This window comes from Engystomops pustulosus, chromosome 2 (assembly GCF_040894005.1).
Source record: "Engystomops pustulosus chromosome 2, aEngPut4.maternal, whole genome shotgun sequence".
In the NCBI taxonomy this organism is placed as follows: Eukaryota; Metazoa; Chordata; class Amphibia; order Anura; family Leptodactylidae; genus Engystomops; species Engystomops pustulosus.
This window is the reverse complement of record NC_092412.1, coordinates 58454323-58477143: the sequence shown is the minus strand read 5'-3', so window position 1 is coordinate 58477143 and position 22821 is coordinate 58454323. Positions and strand designations below refer to the sequence as shown.

General features: G+C 38.3%; 1 protein-coding gene across 1 annotated transcript in view; it reads right to left on the bottom strand.

Moving 5' to 3' along the window:
* Window positions 1–736: 736 nt before the first annotated feature.
* Window positions 737–22821, bottom strand: part of LOC140117741 (fidgetin-like) — a 63706-nt gene continuing 41621 nt past the window's right edge. Inside the window, exons 2-4 of the mRNA XM_072134760.1 lie at window positions 20378–20509; window positions 11035–11136; window positions 737–10023 (exon numbers count right to left, since the gene is read on the bottom strand). Coding sequence (XP_071990861.1) covers window positions 7838–10023; window positions 11035–11038 — 2190 coding nt within the window. The 5' untranslated portion in view covers window positions 11039–11136; window positions 20378–20509 and the 3' untranslated portion in view covers window positions 737–7837. The remainder of the gene's footprint in view (window positions 10024–11034; window positions 11137–20377; window positions 20510–22821) is intronic.

Here is a 22821-nt window from a genome sequence, read left to right as displayed (position 1 = left end):
ATTCACAGACCAACCTTGGTCATGTACTGCTTGCCTAAAGCTAGCCATGCACTTTACGTAGCTATGGTGTATTATTCTAAGAGGCATAAGGGAAACCACTGGCAGCAGCTTGTCTTTGCTAAGCATCTGCAATAGGGAAAGATTATGGACATACCTATATACTCTCCAGTGGACACTTCATTCTACGAAAATGCTAGGCTGCCATTTACCTTACTTACAATGGGTATATGATGTATTGTTTAGGCCTCATGCACATGAATGTTTATTTTGATTGTGAGATTTTATTTTTCAGCTAGAGATTTTTTTTTTTCAGCTAACTCACAGCCTCATTGGGTTTGGTCTTGGTGTGGTGCATGCACCCCAACGTGAGCAAGACTATTGCCCACAGTCATTTTCTACTGGCTTACACTCCCACGTCAGAGGGGACACATATGGGGGATCAGGTTCCCCTGCTTGTGCTCTACAAAGTTTCTATGGTTGTGTGCATGAGGCCATAAAGGAACACATTGGGCAACACTGATATTTGTTCTGACTAGTATGGCCAGAGGTGCTCACAAAATTCTCTATGCAAAGCTTTCTCACTGAATTTGTCCTGCTCCACTTCCTGTGGCCCGACACTAGTCATAATGCAGTGTACCTATTCTCTATGTGTATTCCTTTTAGCACGTAAACAGAATATGTTGCTCAAAATGTCAAATTTTAATAAAATAACAAAAAACAAAACAGCAGGCGTAGGGAAAGTTCACATAATCTCTTTAATACTGCGTAATACTTTTTCCTTTTAAAATACAGTATTTTTGAGGTAGACCATCACAGCTCAAGAGTATCCCAACATTAAAAGGACATGAAATAAATACTTCATGTACAATACTTTGCAAAATGAGGTAGAAATGGTTACAGAAGATGTGACACGGTCAGATAAAAACCTTTACATTGTACACAGTACCACTTTTTGGAAAATGCAATTCTTCAGTAGCTGGAGAGGTCTGTCATGATGGAGATATATTATCTATATATGAGGAAAGGGAGGTCATCACAACCAGCGAGGAAGTCTGGTTTTTGTTTTTGTAAATAAAGTTGGGCAATAGATATGTGAGATCCTATAGTCTTTTTATGTATATATTAGTGGTTTTCAATAAAGATCACAACCATTTATAGCTACATCCAAGAAAGTTAAGGGTGAGCCTCGAGTTTACATACAGATGCTGAAAAGTTACCATTAAATTCATGCATTTTTGTTAAGACTCTGACATAATGGTAAAGACAATATACATTAGATCATATGTGACGTTCTTGAAGCATTTAAACAAACCTGTAGGTGTAATGTTTTAATTTCAATGTGATCTAAAAGAGGTTACCAGGACCAAAATAGATAACCCTCAAATTGGACAAACACGTTCGATTAACACTTCCAGTTTTAGCAGAAACAACCATCTAATATGTATGGCGGTCTTCCCAAGTAATTTTGTTCTCACATGAGGTGTCTGGTTTATTCCCCCCTCTACACTGTGAATACATCGTTGGACAAATTTGACATAAATTTGCGTAAGAAAAATCAAGGCCGGTTGATCTGACCTGATTGGGCTGATGCCCTTGACCACTCTTCTTCCCCAAACATCACAATAAATTGGCTGCAGAAAACACAGATGCATTATTTCAATCTACAGGATCCTTAGACCGGATCCCCAAAGAAAAAAAGATTGATGGCCTATTCTAGGAATATACTGCTCGTGATTTGGTCCAAGAAAATGTTTCACAGTTTGGAAAGCTTCATTGGTCCAGACCAACAAACTAGAGCGGAGAACCGAAGACCAAATATGGTCCAATGATTGGGGCTCTTGATTTCTATTCAATTAGAACATACAATTTTTATTGGGAGGGATTCATAATAAAATGGCATGCTGCAATTATATTAAATATTCCACTTAAAATTTTTTGGCTCATTTTACGATTTACGATTACATTCTAAAGTCAATGTTTCTGAAAAAAGTTTCTAGGAAAAGGATCACACACTATTGAAGTCATACAATACACATAATGATGACAATGGCTTCCACTGTGATATCTCCTTGTTACATTTGTTTATTAGAGCAGACACCTACGATAGACATTGTCAATATAAAGAGAGCCAGTGTTCGATGACCAACTGTATGGATGCTCATATCGATATTATGTATTTAAAATCCTGGTTTATACTAGTATATCCTGTTTCATACTAGTTTTTGTAAAACAACTCAAAGTATTCCATCCGAAACCAGAGTTCTTTCCTTAACCGTTGTTGCTGTGACCCTTAAGAATTCCAGGGTTAGATGATTATCTGGTAATGACGGCAATGTACTGCAATGCTTTGACATGGGTGAATATGGGCAGAATAGACACTTTTGTCATACCGTCAGTCTGGATATTACAATTCTGATAACAAGAATGAGCAATTTTAGAGATGTCATCTAGATTCTGGAACATTCTTTCCTTAGCCAAAATACTTATGTAATAAATTCCTTCACCATTAGAAAGCTGTCGCTGGGGATGAAGTTTTTCTGTAAAACTGGTCATATACTATAGCTAGAAAACATGATTTATTTTGTGACAAATATTGTAAGCGATAGTGAGATTTTTTGATAATTATTCCAAGCAGAGATTCAATGGTGGTTTTGTCTCAATTGTAGATTTAACTTTTATCATTCTTACCAAATATGCTAACTTTGACAGGCCAAGCATGAACCATAAGGTTGAACGATAAGGCTTATGGGGAAGCAGCCATAAACCTCTAATGTATAGTCAGCTTTACAGTGCTAGTATTTCACAAGCAATTAGTAAGTGAGAAGAAGGAGGTCGTAGAGTGGAGTGGATTGTGCATGTCTAATGTCTGAGTCGGTGTCTCGACTTGTTAGAATTGAAAGTCTCAATGGAAGAATGGCATTTATGTAATAAATGTGGAAGTTAAATTCCAAAAATGTAAGATGCAAAGCAATGTGAGAACAAACAAGGTGATATTGTCAGAAGGAAGAGGGGGTCTAGTACAGATTTAGTAGCTTGAGCCTAAAACAGTTGGAAATAATTACATGCACAAAGAGAGTATTGTTTGTAAGTGGCATGCTTCACACACCAGCCCCATGAGTAACACAGAAAGCTTGTATTTCGGTGCAAGATAAGCCTTTTATGTCGGAGGAAAGTTCTTTATTTTGATGCTTTCATTTCCTGAGTCAAATCCACTCTATTACAGAATTAAGTGGAATTTACCGACTATGTATCACTCATTCATTAAACTTAATTGGGGTTGGAGGATGGGGGAGATATACAGTATAAGGAGTTTTGGAAATAATGGTTTCCAAGATTTACTGAATCACATTGCTCCTTTAGTCTCATGGTTAGTGTATATAGAGCTGCATTTTGTTCTACAACCATCAACAACTATACCATTTAGCTAATCTCACTGCCCTAGGTAAACATAGATTAAAATCTTGACCTTCCCTATGGACATCACTTTTTGTGGCCAACAATTCTAATTTGTCAAAACCTCACTGATGATAAGAAATCAGATGTTTGATAAAATTGACCATCCTTCAGATTCTTTAGTACAGCCCTCTTGGTGGGCTCAAGACCTAAACATGACTTCCACAAATGACTATAAATACGTTGTATGTATTCTACCACACTACTGAGTTACAGACTCTGTAGGGTACTATTAAGTCATAAACTCCTTAATGATTAACCACAACCGTTGTCCAGTGGATGTGAGAAGAAGCAACGTCTTTATCAGGAATCAATGATACATTATGAGCGTCTCTAGAATTCCTTTACTTGAGGTAGTTAGGAGAAAATGAGTTTGGCACCAAAACAAGATGAGGAGGGTTCATATACAACAGACCCCAGTTTTATGTTAAGGCACCCTATAGAGACTAACATGAGTGCCTTACAGGGTGAGATTACCATTGTTGATGAAGGGGGCAATTCACCAGTACACATCAATACTAAGTCTGAGTGTTAAAGAATTTTTACCGTGCTGTAATTAAACCATGTGAATGTACGAGGTACATGACAATGAAGGGTTTGTAGTGGGTATATGTATGGTTTGGTGTAGCTGTGGTTACACATTATAAAGCTTTTTTGCTAATGCTTTATTAAAAAATGTATGTAAAAGTTTTATCACATTTACACAGGGTTTTATTAGACTTGACAGAATTTTCCAATATTTGATCTAGTTCATATTTTTTCTGAACATTTGAAATCTGAACAAATATTAGGCAGTTGTTTTATTGGATGGTTGTAATATTTGCACAAGGGAGAAATTTATAAGATTTTGCTCTACTTTTTTGGCTTAAACGAAGCAGGCATAAATATACATCTATATATTATGTATTTAGAGATTAGTCAATCTATTTCTTGGTTTGTAGATCTGGTACTAATCTGACATTTTTTCAGGCAAAGAATCTAACAGTTATATCTTTGAAAAGATGGTAGCTAGATAATAATATCAAATTTTAAAAATTGTACAGATGGATGAAATGAAATCATAGCATTTTATGGAAAGTCTGTGTTTAAGAGGACTAAAGAGAGTTATATGCTAATTTCCAAGATAATTTAAGCAAAATGGGTTCAGACCAATGCTTTACGAATTTGAACCAAAATTTTCGATAAAGGTAAAAATATTTCCACTTATTGAATCTTGGATGATTTGCTTATCTCTACATTTACTAGACCAAATTTACCATCCCTTACTTTATCCTCATAAAACAGACATCTTTGTTCAACATTGATAGTTTAAGAGCTAAAGATCCAGATCCTGACCCACGGCAAGCAGAACCAACCATCTAGGTTATATCCATTGCAATGACTAAATTTAAGAAACATGTGTATTACATGACAGCTATTCAGATAAACAATCATGCATGGAAATACTGGAGTTGAGCAGAGGAAAATGTGGTGAAAACTCGATGTATTATCAAATTCTATGACGTCTATGTTCCCCAATTGGGAATATGGATAGGGATTGCCCTAATGGGGCATTCCATGTAGAAAGACATGCAGACAAAATGATCTCCTGACAAGTGTGTAAGAGGGAATCACATTGGTAAAGTAAATTCAAAAATCAGTATTCCCACTCCTAAATCTCTAGGCCATGCTCAATAATAAAAATCAGTGGCTGAAGACCACAAAGCTCTTTATTGCAATATTTTTAATATATACGTGACATATAAAGTAATCACTTTGACTTGTATTGTTTAAATAGTCACTTTTGAATAAGTTCTTAACACCAATTGGTTAAGCAATCTGAGTAGATGTAAAACAGAGCCTTAAAAGATCTAGTTCAATGGGAAAGACCATGATTGTTGAACAAGATGGATGGTAAGATTGAAACCATAAAAGTTACATTAAGAAGACTGAAAGAGAAGGTATATCATGCTGGAAATGGTATCCATGCACTCTAAGTGAGAGTGACTTTCGACTAGAATTAGTAGGACACCTACAGATTTGTGATCTGCAAACATTTACTACCCTAAACGTTACATAGATGTGACATTTGGCATAGCTAAAGCTTTATAAAGAAGAATCAGTGCTGATATTTTTAGTATGGATCAGATATTGGTGATATCTATTAATGTTGATTATTAAAGTCACTAGTCTACCGTTAGTAGGACCAGTTTATACCTAGATTTAATGTTCAGCCAACACACTACAATGGAGTAGTCACGAAACGTTTGATCCTCATGAGCTGTGCACAGTCCCTGAATATGCCAGGACATTTGTTAATGAACAGCATAGCACATTGCAACATTTTAATCACAATTGTCCAAATATAATACATACATTACATTGCAACCCATTATAAAGTTGAACTGTACAAAATGAAATTCTTAGCGTCTTTGGTTTAAAATCAAAATTAAAACAAAGTATCATTTTAATAATTTGTGACTCCAGACTGAGTTACAGAGAAGGCGGGAGGCAACCGATTAAATATGTACTATAAAACTAATAGAACTTTCTATTACAATATTTCAAAATATTATTCACTAACAAACTTTGGTTTAAAGAACATATTTTCACATGAAAATGATGCATACATAAAGAGACAAACAAGACCATCAGTGATCAGTAAACAATCCGAATGAACACTGTATATAGTAAATCTGGGTGGACTGTACTGTGATTTGGCATTCAGTGTAATGGACATTAATCCCTATCGCTAAACACTTTGGTATTTTACATTCATCATTCCTACGAGTTCTTTGGTCATTTCACAAAATGATGCGTTTACACATTTTCCATAATGCGTTATAAATAAATTAAAAGATATAACCTGTATTTTGTGCATAAATTGAACATAATAAGATGCTATTTGTGCTCATCACCTCGGGATGAAATATAGTTATTGTTGGTGCAGAGCATCCCAAACGGATACGAGAGCCGAAGGGGTCTGGCCCAAATGCACAGACCATGTCATAGTTTAGGGCCCTGTTATAGAGTATGTATTGGGGCCTATAAGCCATAATTCTGCTTACCACCTTCAAATACATGTGGTCATGTATGAAACAATTTAATTGTGTATTTTGTAAATCTATAACACTTGGCACGGAGGAAAACATGACACTTTCTAAAGCTGAATAATATGCCAAGATAATGTTCCATTTTTAGAATGCCAATTGATGGATTGTAAAAACATCCTCTTAGGATACCCTTTCTAAAGGGCTCAATTATTTCATATGGATGGAATTAACCACTGATGTTGCATCAGTTTCGGCTAATACTATACACTTCTTTTGTAGTTAACAAATTCTACTATATCACAGTTGTAAACATTGTCAACACAGAAAGACATTGGTGAGATTCTGAAATAACACAGTAGATATTATCCAAAAAGTGGTACTGACCATGTGTTCCAATCTACCGTGCTAATGAAACATTTGGAAATCACATTACTCCATAAACACTACAGTAACAACGAAATAATAATAATAATTAAGAAAAGAAAATTGAATTAGATCATAACCTTTGTAGGACATTTTGTTCCTGATAAATGGAGTGAAAGAACTGGCAATACATTCAATCCTGGTAATAACTTCAAGTACTTTTATGGTCTCTAATTCAACTGATCTTGAAAATGAGTCCTAAAAACATTCTTTTTGGAAGTAAACTTTTCCTGAGTATTTCGAAATAAACATGAAAAAACATAAAGTAAAAACAAAAATTACAAATGGTTCCTATACTTAGCTAGCAGTGTACTTTTCTTCCCATCCCTTCTTAGTTGTTGGTTCTTGAGCCTTCTACTATGCAATTGGTTGCTGTTCCTGGCCACCTAATCTATGACAAGTATGAAGTGGGCTCCCCAAAGTGCCATGAAGGGGCTATGAATTTCTGCTGATACAAACATTAACATGTTAACAGACTTGCTGTGATGAGCCAGAGGGATTAAGTCCTTTTGATAATGTTATACTTGCAGAACATCTGAATCTTTAATCACCAAATTACAGTGGCACTGCCATCATTTGGCAATAAATAGAAGATATCCTGAGTACAGTGAAGAGCTACTTTTTTTTTCTTACAGGTTTCCAAACGTGAAAACAATAATAAAAACTTGTAATCTTTTTGTCCTCAAAAACATTCAAGGATGTGAACATTGCTATACAAATATGTTGATGTGTATGTATATACACTCGCATGTAAAAAAAAGATGCCCATCGCTTGACATCAAATTGTCACATTTAAGTACACAGGGGAAGAAACACTTCTTTAAGGTCTCCACTCATGTTAAGGACTCAACACACGCACCCTAAGAAAAAAAACAAAAAAAAAACAATGCCAGTGTTATGTCAAAGTATAAACTGATTTCATTCCACAGTTAATGTCTTGAGCCGTACATTTTATTCCATTCCACATATATGTCTAATTGCTTTTGGGAGGTACCAGCTCGCAGTTTACAGAAGGCCCCCTCAAAGTCTTTGTAAGATGTGGGTTGAAGTTGACCTGAAATACCATGTAGGTGGTTGGCTCCAGCTTGCTGGCAGAGTTGAATGAGCTCATTGCCAGAGTAGCCCTCTGTATGCTGAACAAGCAGGGCCATTTCCCTCTCACTAAGGCAGTAGTTTTGTTGAGCCAAAGTGTGGTGTAGGATCTGCCTTCTTGCTAGGTTATCAGGGGGAGCTACGTAAAACCGCTTGGCAAACCTACGATGAGCAGCTTCATCAATATCATCCGGACTTTGTGATGTTCCAATAAAGATTATGCTATCATCAGGTGAGGTAGCTATGCTATCCAAGAAGGAAAGCAATTGGGACTTCAGATTACTGAGGTGAGTAGTTTCCTCACTGATATGAGCAGAAAGTAGTAGATCAATTTCACTAATAAAAACCACAGTAGGCTGATGACAGCTCGCCATGTAAAACACAGTCTGCAAAACTTTTTCGCTCTTGTTCTTCCATTTAGAGACAAGTACAGCACTGTTGAGTTTCAGAAATGTAGACCCCAGCTGGGTTGCAATACACCTACTCAAAAGGGTTTTTCCTGAACCTGAAGGGCCAAATAGTAAAATACTTTTTGGAGGTCTGTTGGCTCCAGTGTATGCACCAGGTCTTAAAATAGGCCACACTAATTCTTCTTCAATTGCAGCCTTTACAGATACATGGCCAGCTATATCAGTCCACTGCACTGGGGGCCCACAGTCCACAATTTCATCATTGACAAGTTCTAAAATAAGAGGATCCACATTTTTTAATTGATCCTCTGATGGGTTACAAAATCCTGGAGGTTTAATCCCTGAAATCTGCATTCTCTGTGTAAAGACATGTCCTTGTTCATTCCCCCTCCGATTACCATTTATTACTGGTGGTGTAAACTTACCAAATGTCTCACCAGACCTTAAAGGGACCTCTTCATTGTACGTAGGCGAAATCATTGACTTCATCGACTGACTGCTGTACTTTCCTATTTGTTCTTCTTCGGCTGGGTGCTTTCCAGGTTTAAAGGGCATCTGAGGGGTTTCCCCGTTGCGACTGAAGCCGTTGCCTCTGCATTCATTTGGTACATTGTCAGACATCTGAAATGATGAATCTGAGGTAGTCTTTGGTTGTTCATAGCTGTATTTTCTGTATTTTCCCTCAGTTTCCTCTGCTGCCATATCAAAAGCTTTCCGTTTCAAGGAGCTGCTAGATTCTGTGCTCAGAGGAGTGACAGATATTGGTGCCAAATTAGAACTTTGGTAAGTGTATCCAGGAACCACAGTAGGTCTTGATGATGCTGTATGAGGTGGAAGAGGTGTTGGTGCGGCAATACCTGAAGGCAGATATCCAGAAGGATGTGCAGGATGCATCCCTCCGTATCCAGGTTGGGTTGGGTAGCTACTTGAGCTGTAGTTGTATAGTGTACCAGAAGAACTATAACCATGAACTAAAGCTGGTGATGCATGTGTTGGCTGAAGTCCTGAGCTATGGAGAGAAGAAGGGTGGCTTGCTGGAAGTGCTGTAGTGGGTTGACTACAATATCCAGAAGGGAGGTATGTGCCACTGTAAGTTGAGGTATAATCCTGAGGTGCCACAAGACCACTTGCAGGATTAGGTGCTCCACATGTACTGCCAGGATAAAGTGGTTCAGGCAAGTTGCCTGATGCAATTGTTGGGCTGCCCAACCCAATATGTCCATTGCCTGATTTGGAGCCAGCCAAACTATCATGTATAGAGTTTACTGAATAGGAACTATCAGACCCATGTGACATTTGCCAAGGTTCGAGATCACCCTTCTGTCCATTAATGGGTCCAAATGTCCCTTCTGTGTAGGTACTTAGTGGTGCTCTCTCATATGGTGAATCTAAGACCCCAGAGTACTTTTCTGCATATCTTTTCAGGAGGTTTGAAGCAGTCAGTGCAGATATGTCATCGTTTGCCCAGGCATAATTCAGCCTTTGCCGACTACTTTGATATACATCAGATTTATGTGCTGGAGATGATGTAGTTGAAGAGACATCAAGGTGCTGCTCTGGCCACTGGTTCAGGGGCTGGGCATGCTCTGGTGTCCAGTGCATCTTCAAGAGAGCTGAAAAATACAGAAAGTTTTTAAAAATCTGGATAACTCATGCCATGAGGAAACACAATAGTTTCAGCTAAAGGAGGGCATTGATGGGACGCAACACTGGTCACCTTCCTAGCTATAGCCACTTTAATGGCTGCTTAAAGGGCTAGTCTCAAGTTTTTATCCAAAACCAATAACTTTAACAATAAGATCCATTACCTACATCTATAGGCTATGTTCACTCCTACACTAGAGACTCTATAAGATGTCTCTAATCCAAATTCTGGTAAAATGCTGAATACAATAGTATAGCAAACTGCTTAATTTGTCTGGTAAACTGAGAAACATCATTTTGTAAACTGACAGACCCCATTGTAGTTCAGGAGGTCCATTGGACTTTATTTGTGTTTTTCAGATCCAATGCTACTGATATTTTTTTTTTGTTCTGGAATAATACAACAGAAATTAGCAACACAGATGTAAAAGGGCATTAAAATAAAGGTTGGACAATATGTGGTCTATCCTGTCCTTCAACCTGACAGAACAGTGCTATGACCATTTCATCAGAACATGATTACACATGCAGACTCAAACTTCAGAGCTTTTGTCAGGACATTAAAGATGTTGTCCGAGACCATAAAAAAACAACATTAGTGGCCGGGAGTAGGCAGCTTAAAAAATAAACATTTACTTACCTCCGTGGTCCCTCCCATTGTCCCATGCTGCCATCTCTCCAGTCCTTGCCCCTGTAAACAAACAGGGGCACGGGGACGCCAGTAGGGACTGCTCCAGTAGGGACTGTGGAGGTAAGAAAATGTTTATATTTTTAAGCAGCCCCCTCCTGGCCACCAATGTTTTTTTTACGGTCTCAGACAACCCCTTTAAAATTTGTATTCACTCTTGAACAGTGGAAAAGTATCAATGAGGTAACTTTTTGGAAGTTTGTTCTTTGTCAACCCACGGCATCACCGTCATAGGAAAACCCTGCAAAATGCATAATTAACATGTCTTAATGGCATAGAAAAGTACACTTACCCATGAAATCAATATTTATTTATCTGGTTGAAGTGCATTTCCTGAGAAAAACGATCTGCTTCTAAATCACATATACTTTGGCGTCAGCTGCAAACCACAGATCTGAAAAGGAGAAGAGATGGATTTTATCATTTCAACCAGCACTTTGCAAAGACAGCACTTTACACATTTTACTTATGTAAAAAGTACTAAAGTTAACATTTTATATAAAAGAAAAGAAAAAAAAAAGTAGGTTTGTATATAAAAAGTGGTTGTCATCCTCGTCAAGCCAAAAGATTGGCTCTGTCACCTGGGTTTAAAAGGGGTCCCAAAATTTCTACAGCAAATTTTCAGCAAACATCTTTGGACCTCTATAATTCCTAACTTCAGTTAGGACTCCGTGGGGGGAATTTATCTTTGTAGATTCCTGGCAGTTTGCACAAAAAATTGCAAATCTTTTAGTGACATTTGCCAACGACTCCACTTTTCACATTTACCTACTTACAACAGATTTATCAAGTGAATCCAGATGTGGTTGACAGATTTATGAAGTGCGACTTTTCAAAAAGTCACAGGTTTGGGCACAACTTTCCTCCAGTTTCCTCTTGGCGTAGGAAATACTTTTTTGTCAAATGCCGCACTTTTCCAACTGTCTAAACCACTATGATAAATCTGACATACAAAAAGACAGGCACAAGAATCCTGCATAAAAAGTAGCAAAAAATCATCTCCTTTCTTGTATTTCAATGGGAAAAAGGGAGTAGTAAGTTACTCATAAACACCACTGGCGATAGCTGATTTTCAATGAGAGTAATGGATCTGGCATGCCTGATCCTCCATCCCCCACAACATCTGGCGAGGGTCGGCACAATCCACACACATAAAATCAGTCCTACCATCCTACCAGTGAGTTTCAGTTGACTTTGTTCTCATACATTTGTGCTTCTTTTTAGCCTCCAAATCATCATAGTAGACAAGTTTGGAAAAAGTTACAAGTCCAACCTATAAAGTTGACAAAATTATTTTTTCCTATAACCTGAGATCATTTTTATTTTAACAAAGTCATCCAGAAAGTCATCTTGAACATAAAGGTAATAATCTTGAATAATTAAAGACTCCGAGTAACTTTCTTAAAGATGGCAATGTTACTACTAATAGGCATTAGCTTATGACGCGATAAGTAGATAGACTGAACGGTTCACACCTCAATTTATTGCTACAAAAATAGAGTTAATGCAGCAAGTTGGATGACCATTTAATCTTGCCTTTACTTTGATTTCTACTATGAGTGTACACTAAGGTTGTCAATAATCCTTTACAATGCCTAAATTTACTAGGTGTTGTAGTCATTGCAAATTTTGGCAATTTATGAAAAAAGTAACTTGTATTATTAGACAGATTTCTCTTTCATTTACCACCTTTGGTCACGTCACATGCCGTTGCCAAAAATGTCCAACAAAATAGGTACAAATCTTGTATTTATTTACTTGTTCTAAGCAAAAAAAATTTCTATTATGTGATAACAAAAATCTTTACATTTCTAGCACATTTTTGCAGATTCCTTTTTGTTTTCCATCAGGCTCACGCTGAACAAAGCCAGTAATGAAAGCAATATGGAAGAATGTTAATCACACATCAATGTCTTCAGGATAAGTAACTTTAATTGCACAATTTTTCTGCTGATCAGTTTCCCCCCCTTACAACTAATGAACAGAGACAAGATTGAGAGACTTGCTGAGGGCAAAACAAATTCCAAAATTTCAGAGCTGGCAAGGCCCTTCCCCCTTCACTTTGTTGATTATATTACAGGCGTACAGATCTGTCCCTATGCACAAAGTATTTCTTGCCCTCTGGCTAGGAATACTGGCTTTCCCAACATCTGCATGAGCAAGTCCCTCTGGGCCTATTGTTGTCCTTCTGTGTATTTTCTCCATTCGCCTTTTTCATAAAGACCATGGGGGATAGCCAAACTAAAGGGGGTTGGGAAGAGCCTGTGTACTATTCACTGGCAGCGCAGCTTTTAAGCTACTTTGTGGCTGCAGCACAATTAGATTACCTAATGCTTTAATTGACTTATACAGCATCGCAGCTTCCATTTTGGATATCAAAACTACACAAGAGGATTTAACCAGCAGCTCTGCAAAGCTTTATCCCGCCACCGTTTACTTGCCATTATTGAAAGTGCCACAGATAGGTAAACGGTCATTAGTGATGGCAAAGAGTTTGATCCGAATAGATCCTTTTTCATGAAAATGAGGCCAAGGTTTTCCTATTGAAACTTCCTCTCCAAATATGGGATCATTTAAGAGAGAGTTAAATCTTTTAGAAAGTTCCCTCAATGGTCCTAAAAACAAGACTGCACTCACCAGAGGGGCTCTTTCAAGGGCAGAATAGATAGGGGGCCAGTTCCCAAAAATGCTGTTTGGGGTAATTGTCAAAGACTGTTTTGCTCTGCGTCATATGTTTTAGATAACAAGTATGACTGTCTCATCAATTTAGATAATATACATGAGCGATATATTATTTATGGCTATTTCTGTAAGCAAAGGATAGGTGAACCAGTACTGATCTCTAGAATCGGGTTCACAAGCCCCATATCTGTCTAAATATACAGGTATGTATTTCACCAGAAGATAGTGTTGTCTTTATCTGTTACTTGGGGTAACTAAGAAAATACCACACCCGGACTGGGTGCATCTAATAAAGTGACAACATAATCTATAATAGTTCTCTCATAATCAAATGAACTATTTTCTACCATAGGGCACTATGCTACATGGTGTATCATGACCTGGTAGCTTTCAAGGGTGTGGAATAAGATTATACATGACATGGCTGTTTTCTCCTCCTATAAACATTACAATGTATACCATTGGGTTGTGTGCAGTTTTGCATTCAGTCCCATTATAGTTTGGTAGCGTTCTATTGATCACAGGACGGCTTGGCTGAGCCAAGTGTGCAAGTGGATGTGGATATCAGATGAAATAGCTGTCACTGCTTATGGGCTGCAGAAGAAAGAACCACAAAGGCTTCTATTTACAATATGCTAATTCACTATCCTGGTAATATTCATATACTCAATACATTGATTTGTCGTAACCTGTAGGATTGTCAATATACTGTGAGTTATAATCCTGAATATAACTGACCATGGACATTAAAGAAGGAATGTTGTACATGTTCTAAGAATATATGTGTGGATCTGTCACCTTACAAAACATCTGCCTCTGTGGTTCTAGTATTGTCAATGCTCACTGTCAGTTCTGTGCAGACCCAGACCTGCAATGGAGACATCCAGAAATTAAATGTTCTGGTGTCTGTCAGTGATGTTCCTTGTTTCCTCTAATTGACACTTCATTGCTACGTGACAACTTCTGAAGACATCTCGACATGTTGCCGCTGATAGCATCATCCATTCCTCCTTAAAGTCACCCACCTTTAATCTTTTGCTTTGGCTTTAATTTTTATACTACAAGACATTTTTTTTTCTAAAAACATTGGCCATCATGGAAGTTCAAGATGAAAGGAGCTTTCAAGAAGAACAGAAAGCAGAATGGAGGCTCCACAGCCCAAGAGTTCCTATTGATTGTACTCCAGAAAATTGGTACAATCTTTCTATGTAGACTTGAATGAGGAAAAGTAAAGTAATTTAACTGAACAAAAGGCTTCACTTACAACAGACAAGCATGTGTCTTAGGCTTCTCCTCTTAACTGAGATTGAGATCATATGAGGAGCAACCTCTGATTCTACCTCTTACATACCTTTGTACCTTTTAAGAACATTTCTCAGCTTCTACATCTCAAATGCATTCTCTCGGCATCTGAACGTATAACAAGCCTACATCTAGTACATGTATACTGTCCTACTAGGCAGACGAGTTTAACGCAGTACTGTATATACAGTAGGCTTCAACTGTGTTTTTATTAGGTTTTATTTTTGTTCTTTGTGTTTAACATCAGTCATATAATAATAAATAATAATCTTTATTTATATAGTGCCATCAGATTCCGCAGCGCTTTGCAAATAATGGTGTGAAGCCATCTTTAGGGCACATATAGATGACAATACTATGTGCATGCATTTTGTAGGGTAGCACATGGAAAAATTTATCAATTTCAGGAATATTTGAGCAGTCTTGTAATCTGGGAGAAAGAACATTTGAACTTCTAGAGATATAAAGGGGATTAAACATGGTTTAAGTACCTGCAAAAAGGCTCCACTGCTATAGTAATCTGTAAATAACTGGATATCAACATGACACAATTAATCCACCAAAATTTTGTAAATTTATTAAATCACAATAAAATACACATGTCACTAAGACTTAAAAACACCCATTAAAAACAGACTGTGGTGGTAGGTTATTACATGGTACACATCCTAGTCCTCAATACATATTAAAGCGTTAATTACATAAAGAAAATGCAAGTGCATTTAACAATATATATTAATGTCCTCGCGTGAATTATATAATATCAAAAATATAAAGATACTGGCATAGTTCCACCATGCTAAAGGCAATGTTGCAGAAGCAAAAAATTTTATCCTAACACCAATATCAACCAGACTGCATCACTCTGTATGAGAAACCTAGGAGTGACCACACCACCACAGACCCCAACACGCGTTTCGCCATCAATTCCTCAGGGGGTACTGTTGGGCATAGTCTTGGATGCGATCTTAAAGGTCTCTAAGGCGGAGTCACCTTGCTTTGGTCCAATCGTATATCTAATTTACACTTACATCAGGTATGCTAAATTAATTTGAAGAATCATTTGATGTTTGTACATGTTATATATTTAGGTAAAACCTGTTGAATGATTGCAAATATAAAGAAAAAAACTTTGTGCACTAATTATGGTTCTATATGATTTATATTTATATACTGGTATAATGAATAGGTATTATAGGTCTTCTACACATCTTGCAACGTATATGGAACTGGACTACCATATAAACTCGAGTATAAGCCGACCCAAGTAAGCCGAGGCCCCTAATTTTACCACAAAAACCTGGTAAAACCTATATTTTGAGTATAAGCCGAGTTTGGCTTTTCAGCGCATTTTTTTGTGCTGAAAAACTAGGCTTATACTTGAGTATATATTTAATATTAAGCAGTGCCCTGCAGGTGGCGATCCAGAGTAGAGGATATTCTCTGTGTAAAGCATTACTGAATGGAGATCAATAGCGCATGCGCTTATTCTAGAATCAGTATTGGGTGTATTGCATTTCGGCGAGACTGTCAGGCCTGATGGCGTCCCGCGCCCTGTTCGATTTGGGCGCCGTACATATATTCTATACTGCTGATGCTGGATCGGGATTTAGCACACCTGATATAAGTGTAAATTAGTTGCACGATTGGCCCAATACAAGGGCTCTGCCTTAGAGTCCTTTAATTCCTATCCAAGACCATGGCCCACAGTACCCCTTGAGGAAGCTACGGTGGTGGTGGTGGTGTGGTCACTCCTAGGTTTCTCGTACTCAGTGATGCAGTCTGGTTGGTATTGGTGTTAGGATAAAATGTTTTGCTTCTGCAACTTTGCCTTTAGCATGGTGAAACTATGGCAGTATCTTTATATTTTTGATACTATATAATTTACCCCAGGCTATTACTATACATTACTATACATTGGCTATTACTATACATTACTATACATTGTTGATTGCACTTGCATTTTCATTCTTTATGTAATTAATGCTTTAATATGTATTGAGGACCAGGATGTGTACCATGTAATAACCTATCACCACTGTCTGTGTTTTAATGGGTGTTTTTAGGTCCTGGTGACATGTGTATTTTATTGTGATTTAATAAATTTACAAAATTTTTTGGATTAATGTGTCATGTTGATATCCAGTTGTTTACAGTTTACTATAGCAGTGGAGCCTTTTGTGGGTACTTATAGTTTGTGGTTGGGCTTTAGGCTTTATATGTATGTTCTAATTAGTAGGTGTTGATTAATCATGATTTGTACTGGATTACCTGCCATAATAAAGTCATAATTCCTGGGGCACAGCCAAGAATTATGACTTTTCCCTTCTTACACCACCTCCTTGCCAAGTGGGTGTAGAGGGGCTTGTTGAGGGTTATGTTTGTCCATGGAGTGTGCTGGCCATGGACAGGGAGAGCCCATGCAGCGGCACTAGCTATAGCTTGCGACAGTTCCTGATGTGAAATTGTCAAGCTGTACAATGTTTCACCAGATATACTAAGAGGCACTTGCGGCACGTGCACTTATACTTGATAAATCCCTCCAACAGTGTGGGTCTATATAATGGCAAGTGTTATACATCTGTAGCCATATGTGTCCATGATAAAGCTCCTAATGCACATTTTAAAATATAGAACAGTGCAAGCTAATGAATGTAATATTAAGTTGTGTGTGAATGGATTTAGTATAAAGTTGACAAATATTCAATCATTTAAATTTTATGTTTATCTTGAGCTTAGGAGTCCAGTGGGTGGAACCAATCAGTGATCAGGAATATGCACATTCACTTCATAGGGAAGTTCGGCAATCACTAAGTAGAGTCACCTACTGGGCTCAATTCACAATTCACAATTATCATATGTGAATATATGTGAAGTCTGATGTATTCCTCTAGAATGAAACCATCAATATACATAGTATACTGCACCCAGGCTATTTACACACTAGTCCATGATCATTCTCTGATCCAGATTGCTCAGGTGAATTCATACATCTCCAATTCTAACTATGCTCCTACTATTACCACTAATGTTTCTCAAATATGTTCTTGCTATTACCACCAAGGCGAAGCTGAACTATTACTGAAAGACAATATCCATCAAATTATGCATGCATAATCCTGTTTATTATTATATTTAATATGTTTTACACTGCAAGTATATATAATATTTTTGTAAATAATATGAATCAATTATCTGAATTATCTGAATACTTTAATATTATTGTTGTTCTTTTTTATTTATTCTCCCTGTGTCATGTCTTAAAGGGGGTTGCATGAAAGGAAGTTTTAAAATTATAACCCCCAAGTGATGTTAACACAATAAAGATCATTTTAAATACCTAACTTCCTTACTTTGCAATTTTACCTAGTTTTGTTGCTGTTTTAGCTCATATCACTCAGTGATGGCTAGTGTAAGATTCCATAATGTGGGCAGGGACTCTCTAAGCATACACATTTTGAGCTAGTGATGTGTAAGATGCTATGTGCTGACAATGTGCTTACATTATCAGGGTACAGGGTTTATCTACACTTTTATTTGGCATGTGAACATTCTATTAGCATCTGACAAATAGAAAAAGAGTGATAAGACAGATCAGAGATGAGAGATGGTGAGATCCATGAGATAAATATAAAACACAGTGACACTCTCAGCTCTGCTCCCTCACCTAATCAATGAAACACACAGCAGCTCTGCTATAAAGAACTTCTCTGTCTTTAACTTGTAGGGTAAGTCTCTGTACACTGCTGCTTGCTGGCAGGAAATGCCTGTGTCTGAGCTGGTCTTGTAATACAGGGGAGAGGCAGGAGGCAAAGAGCACTGCATTGTGCTGACAAGAGAAGCTATTCATGAGAAAAATCCGACCATAGTCAGAAAATTTATGGTTGTATCCAGGGGAAACCAAAATTGTAAACACCAAGACTGAGACAGGTTGGAATAATATATGTGAGATGCTGTATTTTTGTTAATAATGAATAAGAGAATGTGGTTTTTTGTTATCGTGAGTATATTTAAGAATCTTGTCTTTGTGGGCAAACCTCTTTAACAATCATAAAGACATATCTTATTTTTGGACCTGAATAGGGGGGCAATCCACTACTTAAAAACAGGGGGACATTTATAATTTAGGAGGAAGTGTTCTCCAGTTTTAAGTCTGTCTTCAGTGGTCATCTGCGGGTATGAGTTATCTTAGTGGGTTTGCCTTATGGTATATGTGGTCTTAAGGCTTGCAGTATATATCACTTTTATTTTTTGAAGAGTCACATATTTTTTACACAAAAATGTATGAGTAGCTTTTTGAATAGTGACACAGCACAAATTAGACCTAAAAATCTGGATTCCTTTGATATATATGATGCAAGTTAGGAAAAAGTCACAAGGATAGGCAAAAGTCACAAAAAATTACTTACATCGACAATTTTGCAACCATAGCTCAACTGTAAAGATAAATTCCCCCCATTGTCCATCCAAAAAAGCTCCTAAACTTCATACCCTTCAACTATCATTCTTTGGATATTGTATTCTCTTCCGTGAATTAATTTAAATTGTCCCAACTCAACAAGTATTAGTAATACGATGAACAGCTAGCTAAAGAAATATACATTAACTCCATCAGGGGAATATTCATTAATGTGTTCTGCATAGCACAACATAGGGGTAACTCATGGTTGAGGTCCTGGCCTGGCCAAGTTTAGAAATCTGCCATTGTTGGTAACTGTTACTAAGCTGGGTTTATAGTCATTAGTAGTATTTAGGGTAAAAATGATATACAACAGAGGAGCAGATTGACAGGTGGACAAGGAGTTGCAAGGTCCAAGATGAAAAGAAAAGTGAATGAGTTTTGGAATAGGCCAGATGTTTAAATGCGCGTTCCTGGCAGTGTGAGAAAATGCTTGCCCAGTGACCAAATGGCATCTGAGATTCCCACCCTGGCTGCTCGTCCATTATCCACTGCTGAAGACAAAGAACTGATGGAAGATGGGGAGGGGTGGATACTATTGTTCCAAGCGGCCCCTAATTATGGAAATCTTGTTAATCTATTCAGCAGCGTCCTAAACTGGTCTTTTGTTCCAGATTCTCCTAAATGCTATATAAGGAGAATCTCAGAGAATTGACAGTATGTAGGACAGAAGGACCTGTTTTACCCCATCATCTCCTATCTCCGTCCAATGTGCAAAACAAAATTCAGGGTGCAAATATTTGCTCAGTTCTGTCAAGGAATAGACATCACCCTAGAGTCCATCTCTCTGTGGGAGGCAGCTGGACCCATGTTAGCAGTAGGTCTGCTCCTTGACAGCCATTTTTAAATGACAATACAATCTGTGAAATGGGATTACTGGACAGGGTAAATTTTGTGGGTAACAAGGTTAATCAGACATGACAAAAACCATGGACATCTAATTGTTTATGTTGCCCTGAAATGTTTTTCCAAAATGAAATAATGAAACGTTCATTTTGTATCTTTTTCATTACATTGAGAATGCTTATTATGATGCTAATAGCGTATTTGACGATTGTAGGACACATTTATGTAACATATACTATGCAGAAACAGTATAAATAGTCATCTCTGGGTGTTTCATTTTTTTATATTACAAATGTATACAACTTATAAAAAACTATATAACTGATTATTGATGCCAACTACTTACATCCAGTCCACTGTGAATCATACTCCACATGAAAGACATCCAAGCAGGCAGGGACACTTCCTTACATGCAAACATGTAGATTCATGGTTAGGGCTGCAAGTTTGATAGATTGTCCTTTTCGGCAAAATGTAACTAAAAAATAGGAAGGGAGAAAATGATTAAAATGATGAATTTTATCCTATAGGAAAATATAGTTTGACACCAATGATCTAATGTAATAATTGCATTGACTTGTGGAAGCCTTGCTTGAATAAGGATGGCTGTGAGACATGAACAATGATAATCCCAAGCCACAATAATTAAGCAGAAATGGATTAATTACAAGACATTCACAACCTGTTGCGTCCCCGGAGTGACAGATACAGCAAAGACACAGCAAGAAATGATTGACACTTCAACACAGGCTCCTGTGAACCAGATCATGTGTGACTGCTTGGACCATTTACTGCTTAACATGGCTGAGATAAGCATATAATAAACTAGAAAGACTATTAAAAAAATCACATGGTTTTTAACAATTTTTATAGACAAGTTGTATTTATTTCACAATGTATTTGAAGGGATCAGATACAACTGTGGATGGGTTAATACAGAGAAGAAAATGATTATCCATATGGCAGCTGGTTGACGTATACATAGGGAGAACTATATGGGGCGGCGGGATGCAACTTGCCAAGAAGATGCATTTGTGAACAGGTGACAGTCCCTGGACGTCAAGCTTCTGACAGGGACAGCCCGTCTACTGCTCTTCTCTCTAATGACCAGGGGAAATAAAGGGCCAGTCATTTTGATGACTAAGGAGTGACATTTTTAACAAGGTCCGACTGTACCACACAGATATGTGCTCTTATTATAACTCTTACACTTGGAGAATACACCGTCACCACGGTCAAAAGATTAAAAGGTAGAAATGCTAAGCACTTGCTTATACGGCTTCAGGATCTACACTGATTAAATCCTTTTTCCCAGGAGGAAAGGGTAAGAGGGAAATCGCATCCTTAACCCACATACTTAATCTTCTTGATAGCATGCATCCGTGGAGTCATGCACAACCATCTGATTTCTTGACAATTTGTCTCCGCAGCAAGGCAGAGAGTCACGGACGCCTGGGATATGAGATCACCTCCATTGGCTGCAATTGTACTATAAGAACAAATGAGAGCCACCAGGGCAACAGGGAGTGTAGTACAAAGGCTAAACTAGGATGTATATGGAAAACACAAATATACAGATATTACATGAACTTATATATAAAGGAGATATAATAAATATATATTATGTTATTAACACCTACATCTACATTGACTGAATGCAGAACAAATTACAAAGAAAAATCCTTGTAAAAATAACTACATATATAATGTTGGTCCCACAGTTGTAGCTACTTTTCCTTTACCCAGGGCAAAGGTTCAAAGTGGAAATATGGTAACGTCAAATTCTAGGACCTGTGTTGTGGCACTGGATATCCAAAGACATCACTTGTCCTCAGGGCCGGATTAAGGTTGGTGGGGGCCCCTGGGCGCAAAATCTGGTGGAGGCCCCCACTGAGTGTAATGTACATACACGTCCCCCTGCTTCCTTTCCACAATCCCAGCAGTAACACAGCTACATACAGCCGCCTCATCCCCAGTAACACAGCTACATACAGCCGCCTCGTTCCCAGTAACACAGCTACATACAGCCGCCTCGTTCCCAGTAACACAGCTACATACAGCCGCCTCGTTCCCAGTAACACAGCTACATACAGCCGCCTCGTTCCCAGTAACACAGCTACATACAGCCACCTTGTTCCCAGTAACACAGCTACATACAGCCGCCTCTCCCCCAGTAACACAGCTACATACAGCTGCCTTGGCCCCAGTAACACAGCTACATACAGCCGCCTCACTCCCAGTAACACAGCTACATACAGCCGCCTCACTCCCAGTAACATAGCTACATACAGCCGCCTCGCGCCCAGTAACACAGCTACATACAGCCGCCTTGGCCCCAGTAACACAGCTACATACAGCCGCCTCGCGCCCAGTAACACAGCTACATACAGCCGCCTCGCGCCCAGTAACACAGCTACTTACAGCCGCCTCGCGCCCAGTAACACAGCTACTTACAGCCGCCTCGCGCCCAGTAACACAGCTACTTACAGCCGCCTCATCCCCAGTAACACAGCTACATACAGCCGCCTCGCGCCCAGTAACACAGCTACTTACAGCCGCCTCATCCCCAGTAACACAGCTACATACAGCCGCCTGGCCCCCAGTAACACAGCTACATACAGCCGCCTCATCCCCAGTAACACAGCTACATACAGCCGCCTCGGTCCCAGTAACACAGCTACATACAGCCGCCTTGGCCCCAGTAACACAGCTACATACAGCCACCTCATCCCCAGTAACACAGCTACATACAGCCGCCTCGGCCCCAGTAACACAGCTACATACAGCCGC